Here is a 14,342-nt window from a genome sequence, read left to right on the forward strand (position 1 = left end):
TGAAACACTTAAAAACAAAGCAGAGTTTTTCATCAAGTATTTGATGTGATTTTTTAAAATAAATGTTCAAATCTACGTGAAACCAGACGTCGCAAAGAATTCAAAAGAAAACGGTTCTCTGAGAAGATGACTAGTGTTTTATATATATATATAAAACAATCGGAGGAGGAGTCAACTCGTAAGGTCAGCATTTGGTTGAAATCCAGTGAAATTATGAGTAGCCCACCCCTTCACCTAACAGCCCACCTCCCTCCTTCCTCCCTCTCATCTCCTCTCTATTGACTGGCTCTCGTGCATCATAGTGGAGACCCCGTTGAGAGGATCTTTTCTCTCTATAAAGAGAAGATGCAGCTCAGGCGCCTTTGAGATGATCGCGAGGACTTACTGTGCGCGCCTCTCTGCCTCTAACTTCAGACACTCTTGCTTCGACACCTTGTTATCTGGACTGCTAGCACACTAAAATCACAAGCAAAGTGGACTCTGGGGCGTTTGAATGACGCTGGATTTCACAGTTTACTCTGCCAAAAGGTCTGATTCACCAAAGAAGCCAATGTGAGCATATTTCTCTCCTCCTGAGCTCTACTTTCCACTCAGTGCGTCGTCGCTGTTCGGCGCAGTTTGTGTTGCAGGTGCGTGAAGAGGGAGCGCGAGGACAGATGGCTGCGCTGGCGATTCAAAGGACTGACAACTTTTTGCACACCTTTTTACAGGTAGGTTACATTATTACTTCTATAACTCCAAGTATGATTTCTGAACTGCTTTTATAATTCTTGTATATAATTATTCTACCAAAGAGTAAATATGCTGCACGTGCTCCAGCCCTCTGAAATAATGTAACTTTGAACAGTTGTGAATTCAATTTTAAAGATTAGGATAACAAAAAACAAGCAAGTAGGGCAAATTATGAGCATTAATATTACTTAATAATTTAAAAAAGCAAAACTTATTTGAGGTAATAGGATATCCATTACCTTGTTACCGATGTGTTATGTTTCCACAAATTAAAATGAGCTTTAAGTGAACTCAAGAACAAAGTGACTCATGGCAAAAAACAAATTGAAAATTGAATCCCATTTGGTGACAACTAAAAATGTGTTTGTCACTTAAGTGGCCCTTGTATTAATGAGTGTCTTTGTATTTCTACCTAGGACAGGACGCCCAGCTCTTCCCCAGAGGGAGCACCCAACGCCCTCTCCTTCCTGGCCACCACCTGTAGCCAGGCCTGGCAAGTTGGAGGCCCCATGGGCTCAGAAGGCTCCCAGTTCCCGTATGAGGGCACCGTCAGCTCCACGTCAGGAATGTTCCAGCTGTGGAGCAACGACATAACACCCAACACGGCCCTTAGTACCCACCAGATGACCTTCACTGTGCCCAAGGTGCAGTTCCCCGGACACATGCAGCCCAGCCTGAGTCACCACCACCATCATCATCACCCCCATCACCACCACCACCACGAGCTGCCTCTCACCCCTCCGGCTGAGCCTCCTTCTTCGTACTCCTTCGAACTCTCACCCGTCAAAGTTTTGTCCTCCCAGTCGCAGGCAAACAGTGCATATTATCCTCAGCACAACAGTGTGGGACAAAACTTCCCAAGCTTCCTCCAGAACTCCTCCACCAGGCATCATCTGTCTGGAGGCCATGTAGAGGAACCACAGCAGTGGTGGAGCCTCCCCCAAACCAACGCCACCCCTTCCAACCACCCTTTTTCCTTAGGTAGGCAGCTGGTTTTGGGGCACCAACCTCAAATAGCTGCTCTTCTCCAGGGCACCTCCAAGGGCCTGCTGAGCTCCACACGCCGCTGCCGCCGCTGCAAGTGCCCCAACTGCCAGGCCAATGGCGGGGGGTTAGAGTTTGGAAAGAAGAGACTGCACATCTGTCACATCCCAGAGTGTGGCAAAGTGTACAAGAAGACTTCTCACCTGAAGGCGCATCTGCGGTGGCACGCCGGGGAGAGGCCCTTCATCTGTAATTGGCTCTTCTGTGGTAAGAGCTTCACCCGCTCAGACGAGCTGCAGCGGCACCTTCGCACGCACACTGGGGAGAAGCGCTTTGGGTGCCAGCAGTGTGGGAAGAGGTTCATGAGGAGCGACCACCTTTCCAAACACGTCAAGACCCATCAGAGCAGAAAGAGCCGGTCAGGGCCACCATCACAGAGCACGGACCCTCTGCTTGCAAATATCAAGAGAGAGTAAAGGGTCTGTGGTCCTTCGTTCATAAAATATAATCATCAATGAACAGACTTTGTGACTCACACTTCATGCCATAGGTTTGCACTAGAGGGTAAGCATCAAGCTCCCTGAAAATGTTCTGTTTCAAAGTTCTACTTCTGACTTTCAGTAGAAGCATAAAAAGATATTTAGAGACAATTTTTAATTAAAGTTATTGTGTGCCGTTTAAGGTGAGGCACCTTTATAGAAAACTTGAAGATTTTTCAGTGATATTGTGAGTTTACTGACTTCAGTGTACTTTTCAACATGCTACACAAACAGGTTCCACTTAATCCAAACTGATTTACTACACAATGAAGATTTGCCTTCATTTCAAATGAAAGGAAATTAAAACACTTTTAGGGCTCATTCTGTAAATAATGTATCGATGTGTTAAGACTGCAGACAGTAAGCAAAATGCACAAAGACTCCCTGATTCTGTTGTTGATACCGTCATTATGTTTTAAATTAGTGTAAGCCTTACTAAAGCTCAGAGTTACTGCATAAAAATGATCTTTTCTTTAGTAAAATAATTAGATGTGCTCCCAAAACCAATTTGTCTACTTCAAGGTAGGGACCGTTTTTGAAATGTAAATCTTTGATCTGCAGATTTATCTCATTTTCTCTAAAGCAGTAACATGAAATAACATTCAAGCTCCAGATTATCAGACATTTTAAATTTTTAACTTCTCTGTAAATTATGTATAAATCTCATGAACAGTTTTATTGGGGTTATGGCCGCATGTCAATTTTAATAAACATTGTCTTTGCTGGAACAATCACTGTTTCTATTAGTGTTATTTTCTTACTTTTTGATGCCTACTTGTGAAGTAAATATGCATGAAAGACAATAGTTTCAAATGTCTTAGCTCTCTGAAAAGTGTGTGAATCTCTGCTGCCCCCAGGGCTCCCAAAAGATCTAACATTTTATTTAAATGATAATCTGACTTCATTCAGAATACAAATGCTTGTCATTGTGCTGCGGGTGTGAAGGAAGAAGCCCCTAAAGCAGCCCTAACATGGTGGGCTGTTCAAAGATTTTCACACCTAAAAGTAAATACTCAATCCATTGACGGGGCTGTTTGTCTCGCCTGCTGCAATCAAGTTCACAGTCATGTGGCTTTAATGACTGTTTTCTTTCTCTCAATGGAGAAGATTGAGTCAACAGATGCAACAGAGAGCACTGGAGAGGAATTCCCTGTGAATGGGACCCCTGTTGTCGAGACCCCCTCAGTGGTGACAGGAACTCCCTTTGATTTTGCACCCTTGTGAAAGTTAATACCCCTTTACCCCCCCTCCTCCATCCCGACCCCTCCATATATCACAGCCGTGTTACGATCGGCTCTGCTTTACTGCCCAGAATGGGGCTTTATTCAGAGGCCAGCCAACCAGATGTCTGCTCATCCAGGGGTTTCTTCTCTTTGTTTTTAATCCTGTTTGAACTTTCTCCAATGGGGGATGCCGGAGCAAGCTCTGCTTTTGTCTTCATCAGAGGCTTCCAGTAGTGGAGTCTATGGCTTTCAAAGGGTCTATAGCAAAATAATACTTCAATTACACCAAAATTGTAGTTATTAAAACTACAAAGAAATTATCTAGTGTTAGGAAAACAGTACTAAAAATGATAAGAACCTCATTCAGATCAAAAGAACAGTTGTAAAGAAGAGACAGATGTACGCAAATATCAAAGTATACAGTTCCTCACGCAATTTAAAAAATTCTTATAAAGTGAATAATTAACACTGCAATCAGTTTCAAAAGGACACATTTTTTATTTGATATGATACAACAGTTTATAGTCAGTCAAACATGGCATCAACAAACCCTCTCCTGGTTTTATATCCTTCCTTTGGTTCCCTGTAGTGGTTTAAGTTTAAATTTGTAAATGTAAACCCCCTGATCAGTCACATTAACTGCAGATCGATTCTGTGAGAGGGTTCAACTCATTGAATCTTTTACTTTTTAACTTTTATTATTAATTTACTCAGATTGATTATTGAGCAGCTTTTCTATCATTGCAAGCGCTGAAATGTGAAGCCTATTGATCTTTGGTGAAGCTGTGATCAAACTAAACTGGAAGTAAAAGTCTCACGGGGACCTCTACTGGCCACAGAGAAGAACTCCTTCTACTTTTCCTTCTCTTTTTGCGTTACATGTAAGAAAGTAACACTGAAATCTATGGTTGTTGAAGAAGAATGGCAAACTGAGTATGAAGTAAGAGCATGATATCTCTGAGTGGCGAGCTGCTGTTTTTTGGCACTGTTGTCTAAATAAGAGGGAGCATGCAGATTCACCAGCGTGACTCTTTCAACTTGCAACATATTATCCTTCATGTGAACAAACAATAACACATCACGGGTCATTCTTCATCATTGGAAATGTACATGATTGCCTTTATGGTATGTACAGTACAGAATTTAAAGCTAACGGAGAAAATAAAAATGGTGCACAGCCTTGACATGACAACAGTGGACTTAAAAAAACAATCTATATTAGTTTAAACCAATGCACTTTTAGGGACTTGTGTCCCGAAAGTACAGGCACCCAGTTTCGGCCTGTAAAGAACGATCTGTGTAAAGTAGTACAGTGACAGTCAATCACTGAGGAGATGTTGCATGCATCACTTTGGGTCAGCACAGCAGTCCCTCTGAATGCACCTCTTGCACCAGCAGCTCCTCTGGAGTTGCCAAAAGAGGAAAAAAAAATGTATTCTGATATGACGTCATACCCACAGAGAACCTCCAGGGGGCTCCATCATGCCTTTTTTGTCCAGATCAAACGAGGGCCTGTCAAACAGAATAAGAGAGTGCAGAAGAGCTCTCAAAGAAAGTTCTTCACTCTCAGTCCGAGTGAATCAAGTCCTTGTGGCGTGTTCACATCAAGTGTTCTGCTTTTTCCCGTTCTCGTCAACATCAACAGCAAACTCAGTTGTCAGCAGGGGAATGACAAAATGTGTTAATGTAGTTGTACTTCTTGCCTTCACAATGGGGCATCGGAAAATAAAAAGAGGGTACAAGAGGAGCAGCTGCCACTCCCTGCAGCCTCTCATGCACTCAAACACATCCACACAAACATGCATTCAGGCACATACACAACTCCAGTGACCGCCCCGGTTAGGAATGGATCTTTGTCAAACAAATCCCACTCGCCCTTTGAAAGAGAGAAGAGAGTGGTATACAGACTCAAAAAAGAAATCGTCATAACACTTAGTGTTTTCACTCTGAACCCAGTAACATCACACTGGGTGCTGTTCATGTACAGCGAAGGTGGCAAAGGTTGCTCACCTCCAAACGGCTCTCCAAAACCAGGAGCAAAGTCACTTTATAGCTGCAGCCCACAATTTTTTCCCATAATCCTTTAGGTTCCTCCATTTTTCTCCATGAATCCTGACTGAACAAGGTGAAGGTCCAGCCTGGCATTGAGAGACAGGAGACTGATCTACCTATCTCCACAGCTGTGGCTTTAGCTGCTGTCCTCCTGACCCAGGACACACATGATGTCGGAGTTCAGAGGTCATCCTCGGCCAGTTGAGCCAGAATGCTGGGGCGTCGTCCAGCTGAGGGGCCCAACACTGGAGGCTGGTTCCCGGCATCAGCAGGTTGGCCCCTTCTGCAGCCCTCTGCTGCCCTCTGCTGGAAAGAAAGGGAACAATCATAAAGCTAAAGAAGACTTCCATGTACTAACAACTCTGCAAAATTATTTTCAGTGTACTAATAAATTATAGTCTGGTGCACAGATCTGGGGAAGCTACGTATACACCCTCTTCCATAGGTATAGGAAACACTTTCTGCCTTTGATAGACATCTCTCTCAGATGTCCTCGTCTGCTTCCTGTTTGTTCATACTGAATCAATCCAGCCTGAGTAAACAGAGAGCTGACCTGTCTGCCCCGTCCCAAAAAGAAGAACAAATTCAGTAATGACAGAGGCCAGTTAATGTTAATTTAAGCCCAACAACAGGATGTATCATCCATTAGCTTGCAGTGAGGAGGACCAGGCACTATCTCTATAGTTCAAAGAAAGTTAACTGATTCTCAAAATCATTGTTGTAAAAAATGTACCATGCATAGATACGTTCATGTATCTATGGATCTGGAGCCAAAACTCCTCATGTCTAGTCAGCCCAGCGGCACCTCTTTTCGTCAGAGCTCTAACGTTCAACAGACTCCCTGAATGACTTTTAATCACCTTGTATCATTGCATTTAAGAAAGCTACCTGACTTACTGCTGCAAAATCTAATACTAAAGCGTAGGACTGGACCACTGGGATTTCTTTCAATATTAGTGATAGCTAATGAAAAGTGGCAATATTGCATTTCTATTACAATTAATTTCACAGTATATGCATTTCTATTTTATTCAAAATGAAGCACAGACAGGCTGAAATTTGTGTTATAGTTTATAAAAAAAACACTAAGATGCGACTACTTTTGAATTCAATTAATTAAACAAGTGCAACAAACCATATCCTTCAGAAATCACCTGATTTTCATTGATTCCCTTTTCAACCAATAGGGGGAGAAATAACTCTTTACATAAGCAAAGAAATCCCTTTACTATATGTTTGTCTTAATAAAAGGTTACCATTTACCTAAGTCTTTCATCTTTTAATGAACATTAATGAGCACACTAGAATTATAGTCAGGCATTTTTACAATGGCCCATTATTTACAAGCCTCCTGCAGCTTATTTTATAACTAACTCTCAGACTGCTGGTGTTAGATAATAATGATGGCTGAAAAACCCAGGAGCACAATGTTCAACTATGTGCAAAAGAACCACACATTATATGTAACGCTGAGGCCTCCATGTAGACATTTCTACCTGTGAACTTTGTGTAGTCGGGGTGTACAGCCCATTTGACACAGCTTGACAGTTTGGCCGATCAGTGAAACCCAGTTGGATGTGTGACGGAGAAACAGTGTCAGAGTCAGCAGGGCACAGCTGGACCATAGTGGGCTGTTAATGCAAACAAAAGAATACATTACCATTTGCTGTTTTTATTATTCAATTTGTACAACAAAAAGAAGAACACTAAGGACACCTACTTCCTGCTGTGGGAACGTCTCACTGGGTCCTTGGCTCTGGCCTTGGCTGGGCAGGTAGAGAGTGGGTAAGGAGATGTTGTGGGAGTGAAGGGAGGGCAGCTTGTGGCGATCAATGGAAGCGGAAGAGTGGGGCCGAAGGGCACTGGCAGCAGACAGAGGGGGTCTCATGCAGCGGCCTAGGCTGTTAGACTTGCTTTCTCGCCGCTGGTACTCGATGGGGGACTGTAAGGCTGAAACACACAGAGGATAAGGAGACAGCTTTTACAAAACTGTCTGTGGATGAATGTTTTACTTTAAAAAAGTGTGTCAATTTTTTATTATATATCTATAAAATAATGCTAAATATGAGGATTAAAGTAGATAGCATTTTGTTTGTCTTTGATGCAAGAACATTGAAAATATAACCATCAGAAAGAGGTCTAAGTGTACTGGTATTGACTTTAACATAATGTATTCTAACTACAACTTTTTAACATCTTTTATGACTTACTTATTTTAACAGAATACATCAAACAAGACTCTACCATTAAACAAAAAATCCTTTCTCAGTTTATACTGACTGAACTACTTATGCATGAGATTTGACTGCACAGTCAATACATGGCAAATATGCCAGGCTGAAACATGATTTATCGATCCTCAGGATGTTCTGTCTTCAGAGCTCAGCAGGGACTTACCATTAAGAAAGTTGCGCTGTGAGTCCAAGATCTGCACAACATCATTGACCCAGGCTCTGCAGATCTCAGGGGAAGACGCCAGCAACTGGAAGCGCACCACACTCCCATCTGGGTTGCGTGATGTCAGCACAAAGCGAGCATCATCGCCTTCCACGCTGGGCTCCGCCCCCAGGCAGCTTACCTGGAACATATCCCATCTGATTAACATCTGTGATCAGCCAAACACTTCACTAACACATGCAAGCCTCTAAAACGTCCCTGCTGTGGGATTATGCAATGTGTGCTGGTGTAGACAAGAATAAGTGTGGTTCTGTTGTTCTCAATCTGTTGTGTAACTCATAACACGAGAGTTAGATGTACTTTCTTCTTCTAGTAAATCCTGAATCATTGATCCTCAGCGGGCGCCTACCTTAATGCAGTTCTTAAAGATGTATCCTGGGATTGAAAAACCTTTCTTCCTGTCGATTGGCTCACTGAAGATGACCAGCTGCTCAAACAGGAAGACCCGCCTCTCCTTGGCTCGGGACAAGAAGCTGCTATCCTGTTCAGTGACAGTGAAGGTGTCTTGTTGAAGCAGTTTGCCCTGCGCCGTGATCTTCCCCTGGTATGACGTTAAAGATAAACACAACAACAGAGGAAATGGTTACGGTGCAATTTTAATGAGCTGAATAGTTGGCATGAGAAATGTTTTGAAGACTTTAAGGATGGCCTAAATTCCAGAGACATACCTCGAAGCCTTGAAGTCTGCCCACATTCATCATGTCATTGCAACGCTTTGGCACAAAGCACATCACTTCAACCGCTTTCTGTTTATGTATTAAAAAAAAAAATTATAAAGTGGTGCTGTTACACCAAGCGTACATAACAGTAATTTATTCTTACATTTTACATTAGGACACCCACCTCCAACTCCTCTGTGTCCATACCAGCTTTGGTGTGATACTTGAGGAAGTCCTGTCCAAATAAACACAGCATGATCACCAGAGAATTCCAGTTTTACTGCTCAGAATAAGGTGAGGACATCTGGTGGAGTATTTATGGAGGCTGAACCCAGCTTTTATTTGAATGCCAAAGGGCAAAGTTTTATATTTTGGGCTAAGTTTTATACCAAGGATGTCATTTTATGATACTCTTCAAAGAGTATTACACATGATTGTTTGAATCAGAGTCCCATTATGTAATTTGCCTCTTCCTCTCTGGCTGGAAAGTAGCCTGTGCAGACGTTACCATACACCCAATGTGTCATCTGTGTTTCTCCACAGAGTTTTGTGTGTTTGTCTGGGTTCATGATGTTTGCAATCTCGTGACTAACCCTGCTGTGTGTCAGACAGCTGCTCAGTGGACACCAAAATGTTTGTGTTTGAGCAAAGGTGTTGTGTGTGTCAACAGCTCAGCAGTGTTCTGCCTTTCACCTTGAGCAGCAGCTGGTACTTCATGATCCTCTGGACGGGTTTGATGAGCAGGTCGTTGAGCTGCAGCCTGTGGCCCAGCTGATGCCGTAACTCCTGTCAGTGAAGACGGACACAACAACAGGGTAACAGTTAGCATGACAGCCACAGCACACAACACAACAGCGACAGGCCAACATAATCCCTCCGAGACAATGCATCACGGTGATTACTCTGCTTGTCTGTTTGTCTTCCGTTTACTGTCAATGAAAAGGAGTAAACTGAATACTAGATGGCAACTAAAAATAGAGCCACATGGTCATGTATAATACATGTATTAAGTATTGGAACACTAACACTTTCATGGCTACTAAAAGGCTTATTATCAACAAGCCTAAAGAACTGGTGTGAGTGTGCAAAAGGCCTAGGGTCTAAAAAAGAACACTAACATCACTAAAACAAAATTGTTTTAAAAATAGGTTCTTACGTCATCCTGACAGTTTATAACATAAAATGGAAATTCCTGTACTTTTCATAATACATAATGCCACATAATTAGTAAGTTCAAAGCAGTTTTCAATGTTCCAACATATATTTATATCTAGCAGGTGTACCAAGGCTGTAATGGCTATAATGTAATCCTTTGGGGCAACTACGGAGGAACAAGCTGGATGCTCAAAGTGTTTGATTAAGACTAAGAGTGTTATTTAAAATTTCTAACAATATCACAGACAGCATCACAGGAGTTTCAGGGCCTGTGTCCACTTACAATATTTTTTTTGTGCTGGTGCCCATTTACAAAACCAATGCATTAACGTTTTTTTGGTGCTCAGCATGCTAAGCGCAAAAAAAACTCTTAGCACTATCTGTTAGTTTGTTACTTAGTTTCAGCGCTCCATGCTGAAAATTGTCTAACTTTTGGGACCACACTGAGCTCATCAATGTCCCTTTTCCATCCCATATCAAATCTAGTACAGGTGGGACTTCTGCTACTAACCTGTCAATAACAATGGTGGAGGAGAAACTGACCACACTTGTTTTTAAATGGTAAAATTTCCAGCTGCTGCTCATGCTACAACACAATTTTTATTCCATTTTCTTCATACAATTCCATAAAGAAATGAAAAAAAAATGCAGCAAATAATATATATATTTTTAAACTTAGCAGGTCACTGTTAAGGGAAGCCGAAGGGTAAGGGCCTGGAAAAACTTTTCGAAACTTGCAACATTAAGCCCCGATGAGAAGCACTCTGAAACTGAAGGCGTGGGCAAAATGCTGTTGGTGGACACAGGCCTTTAACCTGGAAAATAACATTAAGGAGAAACCCAACAAATCGGCTCTTGCAATAAACTTTCTCACCATGAGATTTCAGAGGAGTTAACTTATTGGCTAAATAGTAAAGGGATGAGTTTTTACATTACAAGTAACAATCTGAGCAGGTAAGTGGCAAAAGTGAGCCCTTTTAGTGGTCCCATCTTGTCTGTAAGGACCTCCCTGCACCAGAGGAAAACATTTTTGCCAATATAGCTATGTGGTGGTTAGCTATATCAATCTCCATCCGTCTTCTATACTGATTGTTCAGTTAATGATAACAGAGGGACTTAAACTGATCCCAGCTGAGAGGCTAATCCAAGACAGGTTGCCAGTCAAACATACAGCTAACATAAACAACCAGTCACTCTCACACCTGCACCTGTGGGCAATTTAGAATCACCACTTCACCTAATAATCATGTTTTTGGACTAAGGGGAGAACCTGGAGTTCCTCATGAGAACCCACACTAGAATTAAAAGAACATGAAAACTCACATGATCATATGAACAACTTTGTATAGACAGACTAACAGGTGGAATGATTATCTTTTAAAGTGGAAGGGTTACCAGATCTTCATTATCAACTAACGAGGACACAGTATAGATTTTATTATCATGTTTTTTTGTTTGTTTGTTTGTATTTAAATCTATGTATGCTTTTGTTTATTTTCATTATAACTTTTTTGTTGTAATTTTATTTGTCTATTATTATTATTATTTAATTTTTTTCCTGTTTGCTGACTGAAGCAGATACACAATTGTTTTCTGTTTTGTGCATTTATGAATATCTGTAAATGTATGAATGTTGCAAAAAGATGAAAAAAGCAATAAAATTGTAAATCAGTAAAAAAAAGAACATGAAAACTCCATGTAGAAAGGACAACCACTCCACCTTTCCAATTCACCCATCAAATTTCCTTCAGCAATCCCAAAACAACATGAACTAACAGTCACTTCCACAACTTAGCATCTACAAAACAGGGCCACATTTGAAAGCTCTAGGAATTAAAAAGTAATACGATAAACAGTACTCACCTCAAAGTATGTCTCAATATACTCTGAGACGATATGCTCTGACTTGGGTTTGTTCTGACAGTACACAACATACATATGCAGACGCCTCTCCTTCGTTAAAGGAAAGAAAAAACATGTCATTAGAAAAGCAGTCAACTGAATTAATATTACATTTTAGCCACAGAGTAAAAAAGACTTTAATGTGAGCCTCACCGTGATGAATAAAAGCTGAATTGCATAACACATATTTGAAACAACAACAAGTAATGTGCAGTGTGAGTGCTGGGTAACAGTGTTTTTTCTTAGATAGCTGGTTCTTTCAAGCCGTCCACTCTTCTGTGACTAAATGACAAAGGAGTGCAGATGTGATAGTCAAAGCCCTCACATTGTTACATGCAGATGAGCGTAAGGTGATGTATAATTTACCCAGGTTACCCTCTGTGTAACCGGAGCCTTTTAGAGCCTGCAGATATAAAGCTGTACCTAGCAACAGGCTACATGGTTCTGTAACCTAGAGACCGGTGAGTGGCTCCACCTGAATATGGACATCACGTAACCCTGCAGGAGACCTCTGCATGTACAATGTGAAAGAGTGCACCGTGCATAGAGTCCATCTGTCTGTTTATATGTTGCATGTGTGTAAGTGAACACACATGTTGTGTATCTGTGATGCGGCTCTTGTTAAAGCAGATCTGGCCCTCTGCTTTTCATTAAGGCCATGTTCCCAGTCTGCTTGTTTTCACAGTTTGACACCATGCTTAGATTTAGTTACAAGTTCCTTTATTCCCCCTGCAGGCTTTTAAGTTGATTATCCAGTGGGCTGAGCGTTATTACATTGTTAAAGAAGCTACAGAGAAAGAAAGAGGGTAAATGTGGCAAAAAGGAGAGACAAAGCCAAATCGGTCCAAAACATGACTGCTCAGCCTGCATGTGCCCCCACTTAACCAATAGATATAAATCTAATATTACTCCCTTCATAAGCCTTGTGACCCTTTACCTGCTTATGCTCCATCTATTGTAAACACGACACACTCAGCAGAGATGTTGCATGCATAACCTTGTTTCATTCTTCAGTTTAGATAATGTGGTAAGAAGTAGGTCGCTGTTTGGTCCGAGGTAAAGTCTTCATATCAAAGAGCTTGAGCTGAGCGTTTGTTATTGCTCCTCTTATTCTTGTTGTCTTTTCTGCCTGTTTTTTCCCCGGTGTTTCCTGACCAGTCCAGCCCAGACTGGATATCGGCCAGTGTGTCGTTCCTCTGTGAGTGTGTGTGTGCGTGTGTACGCTGTTGTAAAAACACAGACGTATCAGTAACAAGGAAGTGGAAGGAGAGACGCTGGCAGCTGAGAGAGGAGGAGAGAGGTACGGTAGGATAAACAGGAGCTCTGCGTGTTTTCTTAGCTCTATTTACACTCACACCAAACAGCGCAAGGAAGCAGACCCAGACACGGCCACTGATGCATGAATGTGTTTGTGTGTGTGTGTGTGTGTGTGTGTGTGTGTGTGTGTGTGTGTGTGTGTGTGTATGTTTATAAGATAGTCATACTCACATGTTTGATGAAGAGCTGAGCCAGCCTCTCGGGCTCTGCCAAACACTTCTCCAGCTCTCCCAGGAAGTAGCTACAGAGAAGAAAAGACGCAAAAATACACATCACACACTCAAACAATGCCCAAACGGAAGGTCAGATTTGTCTCCTGCCCTTTTGTTCTTTTGTCGTCCTCTCAGCCTCAAGCACAATACCCTAAGAATCACTGTTTTTCTTTCAATTTGAATGCAGCTCCATCAAACACACACTTTTTCCACTTGTAGCCATCACTTGTTACAATATCAGGAACTTACTCTTTATGCCAGTCAAATATTTGGTGAATGTTCCCAAAGACAATCTTGTCTTTTCCCTTCATGTCCTCTGGTATGCCTTTGGAGGTCATTGTATTCATGTAGCCCTGCAAGGAAATGACAGAGAACATCAGCAAAAACTCTGTGAATAACTGTGAATAACTCCAGTTATAAAAACAAGACTTCTCTAGCACACAGCAGCAATCACACACTTATCTTTTAGCTTTTTATAACTTTCAGATTGGAAAAATTCATCCCCACACCAAAATATCTGCAGCTATTTAAGGCACCAGGAGACAGATCGCCTTGCAACATAACACTCTTCAAACTTTGAATTCACCAAATCTGCTTAAGAGTGGAGACACAGTGACGAAGGCAGACCAGAGGAAAGAGGAGGAGAGTGGAAGAAAGTGATGATGAGGATTTAGGGCTCTGTTAGACAGACTGGGTGGATGACTAAGTTGTCCTCTCTGTCAGGGAAGATGGTGTGTTTTTTTATCCAGCAGACTGTGAGGTTTACCTCCACTATGAGCCCCAGGTCTACCACGTAGTGCTTCTCTGTCTCTATAAGCTCCTTCAGAACATACCTGTGGAGATATAAAGAGGGAAGATTAGTGTTGGAGAAATGCCACTACATTAACTTTGCATAAATCCTTGCAAAACTTTATCTTAAAGGCACAGTGTCTCTGACAATTTTCAGAAAAGGACATGCTTGAATAAATGTAATTTTGCAGGAACTTTTTTGGAAATCTAAAATGAAAATAGTGTAACAAGTACAGTTTAATTAGATCAAACAAACAACTGGAGTAACCTTTGGTGTCTTAAAGGTCCTGTGAGGAACTTTCAGGTTGCTTTGCTTTTAGT

The 14,342-nt window shown here is 41.7% G+C and overlaps 2 protein-coding genes across 4 annotated transcripts in view; one reads left to right on the forward strand and one right to left on the reverse strand.

Moving 5' to 3' along the window:
• Positions 1-167: 167 nt before the first annotated feature.
• Positions 168-2,973, forward strand: sp5l (Sp5 transcription factor-like). Of its 2 annotated transcripts, XM_034696212.1 has the most exons (3): positions 168-183; positions 303-710; positions 1,149-2,973. In XM_034696212.1, the coding sequence occupies exons 2-3, from the start codon at positions 657-659 to the stop codon at positions 2,190-2,192; spliced, it is 1,098 nt and encodes a 365-aa protein (XP_034552103.1). In that variant the 5' UTR covers positions 168-183; positions 303-656; the 3' UTR covers positions 2,193-2,973. The 2 variants fall into 2 exon arrangements, with proteins under 2 accessions (XP_034552103.1, XP_034552102.1); XM_034696211.1 differs by lacking the exon at positions 168-183 and having other exon boundaries at positions 196-710.
• Positions 2,974-3,952: 979 nt separating this feature from the next.
• arhgef25a (Rho guanine nucleotide exchange factor (GEF) 25a) overlaps positions 3,953-14,342 on the reverse strand; it is a 51,494-nt gene continuing 41,104 nt past the window's right edge. The window contains exons 6-17 of one of the 2 annotated variants that reach the window (XM_034696234.1): positions 13,999-14,065; positions 13,482-13,585; positions 13,192-13,261; positions 11,665-11,754; positions 9,340-9,432; positions 8,831-8,881; positions 8,656-8,733; positions 8,337-8,528; positions 7,928-8,108; positions 7,251-7,480; positions 7,027-7,161; positions 3,953-5,836 (exon numbers count right to left, since the gene is read on the reverse strand). In XM_034696234.1, coding sequence (XP_034552125.1) covers positions 5,711-5,836; positions 7,027-7,161; positions 7,251-7,480; positions 7,928-8,108; positions 8,337-8,528; positions 8,656-8,733; positions 8,831-8,881; positions 9,340-9,432; positions 11,665-11,754; positions 13,192-13,261; positions 13,482-13,585; positions 13,999-14,065 — 1,417 coding nt within the window. In that variant the 3' untranslated portion in view covers positions 3,953-5,710. The remainder of the gene's footprint in view (positions 5,837-7,026; positions 7,162-7,250; positions 7,481-7,927; positions 8,109-8,336; positions 8,529-8,655; positions 8,734-8,830; positions 8,882-9,339; positions 9,433-11,664; positions 11,755-13,191; positions 13,262-13,481; positions 13,586-13,998; positions 14,066-14,342) is intronic. The other variant, XM_034696235.1, reaches the window with a different exon arrangement.

Source organism: Notolabrus celidotus, chromosome 11 (genome assembly GCF_009762535.1).
Source record: "Notolabrus celidotus isolate fNotCel1 chromosome 11, fNotCel1.pri, whole genome shotgun sequence".
In the NCBI taxonomy this organism is placed as follows: Eukaryota; Metazoa; Chordata; class Actinopteri; order Labriformes; family Labridae; genus Notolabrus; species Notolabrus celidotus.

What these genes read in the sequence shown, in the direction of transcription:
- sp5l (XM_034696212.1), top strand. Translation starts at nt 657, where the DNA reads ATGGCTGCGCTGGCGATTCAAAGGACTGACAACTTTTTGCACACCTTT. An exon ending in TTTTGCACACCTTTTTACAG is followed by an intron (nt 711 to 1,148) that starts GTAGGTTACATT and finishes ATTTCTACCTAG; the next exon opens with GACAGGACGCCCAGCTCTTC.